Below are 4,836 nucleotides of genomic sequence, written 5' to 3'. Positions count from 1 at the left end.
ACTGTCAAAAAATGCATTACAAGATACAATATTTGAAATTTTAAAATCTATTTTTTTTTGTTGTAGATGAATCCTGAGATTGAAATGATTAATTTGAAGATGTTTAGGCATCAAAAGAGTTTTTTTTAGTAAATTTTTTTAGGTGCGCCCTAATTGCATTGTTCAGGGCCTCACACTTCTTTAAACCTTTTCCAAATTTTATTATGAATTAAAATCATACTTTGTAATTATTATAGTAAAAAATATTTGCAATTTAAATTACAAATATTTTTTAATATAAAGGGAGTATGGTATACTTATACGGAAGACAAATTTATGATGTTACAAAAGGGTGGAGCTTATGATGTTCAAACATTTTGATAAGGTAGTATCAATCAAGGATACCTCCGAGCTTATAAGAAACTAATTGATTTGACACGTATTATTTGAACAAAAACAAATGAAAAATTTAATTTTTTCTTTTAATACATAAAGTAAAATGCCCGATTTAACAATAAGAACTACTAAAAAAACTTCATCATCCAAATTTAAATGGTCAGGACCAATAAAAAGCGATAGAGGGATGGCTAAGTTCTAAATCCAATATATAAGCTCGATAAGACACGTTTACTCACACGTTGCAGTTTTAAGACACGTGGGAGGCTCCTGTGAAACAAGAAGTAACATGTCAATAACCGACAAATGCGCGCAGCAAAGGAGACACCCAAGCGGTTATGCGGGCAACCCAGTCCATGCACCAACTTCAATCTCTGCAGCCATCTTAGAGAGAGAGAGCCAAGAACCTTAGAGAGAGAGTAAGAAAAGTGCAAGAGAATTCAGTTTTAAGAGCCAAGAACCTTAGAGAGAGAGGGAGAAAAGTGCAAGAGAATTCAGTTTTGAGGGCATGCACCTTAGAGAGAGTAAGAAAAGTGCAAGAGAATTCAGTTTTGAGTGAGGGCGACAGAGAGAGATTGATTTTGAGTATGGTCCAGAAGAAGTAGAAGGAAAGAAGAAAAAGATGATGCACGCTGTGGCATTAGGTTTTGTGATAACGTCGTTAGCAGCAGCAGGCGTTTGGTCACCCCCGCCGCCGCAACCGAATACTGTGAAAGAGGGACACAGGGTGATAGTGGTGGAGTATGAGAGAGAACTGCCTCAACATACCCAACAACACAAAATCCCTGCGGACTACTCTGGTAAACTAAGCAACACACTACATTTTTTTTCTTGTTTCTATACAAAAAAGAAAAAAATTGAGTGATTTACATAGATCCTAAATTTTTTTCTAGAGCACGAAATACTCTGTTTATAAGCAGAAATTACAAAATGAAAGTCGGTCAACATCTTTTTTTAAAAAACAAAATTGCCCTTCTATCGGAGGGTGGAAGTGCCCAGCTTTAGTCGGTCAACATGTGTTTATTTATTTTTTTTAAAAATGCTCAGTTTATAATCAGAGCATTTTTTTTAAAAAAAATGTTATGTTTATTCTGTATTTTTTGTAAAAATGCCCTGCTTTAGTCGGTCATCAGAGGGTGGAAGTGCCCAGCTTTAGTCGGTCATTTTTTTAAATAAAAAATGCTCTGTTTATAATCAGAAATTACAAAAGAAAGTCGGTCAACATCTATTTATTTATTTATTTATTTTTGTTTCAAAAATTACAAAAAGAACGTCAGTCAACATCTGTTTATTTATTTTTTTTTTTTTAGTTTCTTCATTAGTAGGGAAGTACCCAGCTTTAGGGTAGTGCTTTATTTAAAAAAAATAGAGCATTTCATATTTTAGGAAATATCAAAATATTTTCAGCTATCTCATAGATATCTTCTATTCAAAAATATTTTTTTTTTTGTTTTTATTTTTAAGGCGAGGGAGTTGTAGACAGAGAAAAATCGGCATTGTTGGGAAAGGAGAAAGGGGTGGCAGAAAAATTGAAAGAGAAATATCGTGATGCCGCCTGCGTGCTTCCAAATTTGGGGCAAGGGCTCTCGAGCTCGGCTGAAAGTAACGCTCCAAGGGCTTCTAATGCCAAGGACAAGCTTTGTGATGCCTACGGTGTTTGCAAAGATAGAATTTCAGACATTTTTGGGGCAGCCAAGGATAAGGTTGCTCAGAAAGTCTCTGAGAGTGGTGAGAGAGTTGCAGACAAGGTTTTTGAGACGAAAGATGCAATTGCAGATAAGCTATCCGACGCCGAAGAAAGCGCAAAGCATGGGGCTGAGAAGTTAGTCCATTCTGGCGAGGAACTCATCGGAAAAGCGAAAACAGAGATTGCCCATTCCGGTGAGGAAGTCAATGGAAAAGCGAAAAATGCAGGCAAAATGGCAAGTGAGTCGATCAAGAAAACAGGTGAAAATGTGTTTGACAACATTACTAAAGGTGGAAACAAGATAAAGGGAGGCATGAGAACGGCTAAGAAGACCATCGACACGAGTCAGAGAGATGTTCGCCATAATTTGACGGATATTATACACAGAGGTTGGGAGGTGATACCAGATGCATGGCTTTATGCCATTTCTCCGGAGACGTTGGTATCGTATATGGTGGTGATTCACACGCTGTCCTTCGGTGTTGCATATGGTGTCTGTGTATGGGTTACATTTGTGTTGAGCCATGTTTTGTCGCAGGCGCTGCCTAGGCAGCAGTTTGCATTAGTGCAGAGCAAGATCTATCCAGTGTATTTCAGGACTATGATGTATTCTCTTGGGTTGTGTTTCCTCACTCATTTCTTTAGGCATCCATGGCGAAATTCAAGCATTGCAGAGAAGTTGCAGTCCCATAATCTGCTTGCTTGTCTTGGACTTGTCTTGGTTAACATGCTTTATTTGGAGCCCCAAGCAACAAAGGTCGGTTGTTGGTGCTTGTCATTGTGAAAAATAGCAAGATTTTCTTGCTAATGGACTTTTTCTTCTTGTGATTTATGTATGGACCCTAATTTTTTTTTCTAAAATACCAAATGCTCTGTTTATTGGCGTAAATTGCAAAGGCCGGTCAACCCGTGTTTTATTTTTCCAAAATTGTCCCTTGGTCTGAGGATGTTTGGACTGAAATTTAATTATTTTAAAATTTTTTCGTCAGTTTTAATTTTACTTTTAGTTTTCTTGCCAATGAAAAAAATTAAAATTAAAATTAAAATTTCGGTGGTGGATGGAATCCTCAGAACGGGCAATTTTGAAAAATAAAAGAATTCTTTTGTAATTTTCACCTACAAACGTAGCATTATTTTAGAAAAAATTTTAGGGTATATCAGTAACTCTCTCTTCCTTTAGATTTTTTTTTTTTTTTTTTTTTTTTTTTTTTTAAGAAGTGTTCTTAAAGAAATATTATTATTATAATAATAAAATTGCGTTCTTTAGGAAATTTTGTAGAGAAAAATGAGAATTTTTGAAGTACACAAGTAATGAAAATGTGCAATGCTTAGAAAGATTAGAATTGGAATGATTTGACTAAAAAGAGAAGGCCTTTAAAACAAAGGATTTGTATGCTTCCTAGCTCATGTTATCATTTCTTATTTTCTTGCGTTCTGATCCATTGTGAATTTGTTATGTGATCTTGTTCAATAAGAGCACAAACTTGTTCTGAAAAATTTTATGCTACAATTTAACATGTTTTAAGAAAAATATTTCTTTTAAATACCCATTACCTTCTAGAAAGAATTGGCAACGGTTCTCATTATTATTTCCCCAAGAAATTTTAATTGATTTGGTTAGTCTTGCTCCAAACTATCAATTTATCTTCCCCGCAGGTCATGTTTGAAAGATTGAAGATGGAGAAAGAGGAAGGTAGGGGTCGTGACATAGCCGACATTGATGAAAGGCAAATGACGAACACCACCACCACCACCGCTACCACTAGTGGTGCTTCTGGTTTAAGCACCACGGGCACCACCATTAGCGGGGGTGCACCACATGTTGCAATGACTTCCAAGCTGGAGAAGATGAGCAAAAGGCTAAAGAGCCTCAATGGATACTCCTCCCTTCTCAATCTGGTGGCTCTAATGGGTTTGACATGGCACGTTTGTTATCTTTCGCAGTGCATGATGGAGGTTGGTTGTTGAGGTTGTAAATAGTGTAGATTTTCTCAGGGGTAGAGACTTGAATGGGCATGTGTGATTTTGGTTTTCAGGTATAAGATAAAGGGGTTCATCTGTTTTGGTTTTGAATATAGAGTGATGCATATTTTCCAGTTTGTTGTGTTGTGTTATGTTGCGTTTCTTCTCCTTCCCTGTGTGTCTTGTTTTGATCTCTCTGTGAATGTTCTGAAGGAGGGATGTGAGTTTATAAAAGAAACCAAGGTGTTGAAGGGGAAAAAAAAAAAAGAAGAAAATGTGTGATGTGTTGGAAATGTGTGTATTTTTGGGTATAACGTGTTATGCGTTGGAAATGTGTCAAGTTTTGGTCTCTTTGACTGGAATTTGCCTTCTCGTTCCAAAATGTGGTTAGGTGAATCAAAAGGTAATTCCGGGAAATCAGTCTTCGGGGTATTTGGAGGATACTAACCTAATTTTGTAAAAAAATGTAGGTCCACTGAAGCATCGGAATTGCCAAAATGTAGAGAAAAGTGATATGCTTTTGTAATTTTTTTTAGAGATCAGTGAAATTCAAATTAGTAAGTACGTGGTTCAGAGTGGAGTAGAAGTCCACTTTAAAGACTTAACTGGTAAGGGTGCACGTGCTTGGGTGGGTCCTCGTGTTTCGTGCATTCTGCATATGCGCTCACACTCACGCATTTGGTGTTGGAATCATTAAGACTTTAAGATTTGTTGTGGGAGTCTTTACTACTTTAAACGATGCTCCCATATTTGCATCATTCTTTTAACACTTTGCCCTTATCAAACCCTATTACTTATATTTAAAACTGAGG

The 4,836-nt window shown here is 36.5% G+C and overlaps 1 protein-coding gene across 1 annotated transcript; it reads left to right on the top strand.

The window, feature by feature from the left end:
* The first annotated feature begins 698 nt into the window (after nt 1-698).
* Nucleotides 699-4,161, top strand: LOC18449031 (late embryogenesis abundant domain-containing protein / LEA domain-containing protein). Its single transcript, XM_020676529.2, has 3 exons — nt 699-1,175; nt 1,840-2,819; nt 3,719-4,161. The coding sequence occupies exons 1-3, from the start codon at nt 998-1,000 to the stop codon at nt 4,028-4,030; spliced, it is 1,470 nt and encodes a 489-aa protein (XP_020532188.1). The 5' UTR covers nt 699-997; the 3' UTR covers nt 4,031-4,161.
* Nucleotides 4,162-4,836: the final 675 nt, after the last annotated feature.

Source organism: Amborella trichopoda, chromosome 11 (genome assembly GCF_054954075.1).
Source record: "Amborella trichopoda isolate Santa Cruz 75 chromosome 11, AtrichopodaSantaCruz75HAP2 v2.0, whole genome shotgun sequence".
NCBI lineage: Eukaryota > Viridiplantae > Streptophyta > Magnoliopsida > Amborellales > Amborellaceae > Amborella > Amborella trichopoda.
The sequence above is the reverse complement of the archived record's forward strand: the minus strand, read 5'-3'. Positions and strand labels throughout refer to the sequence as shown.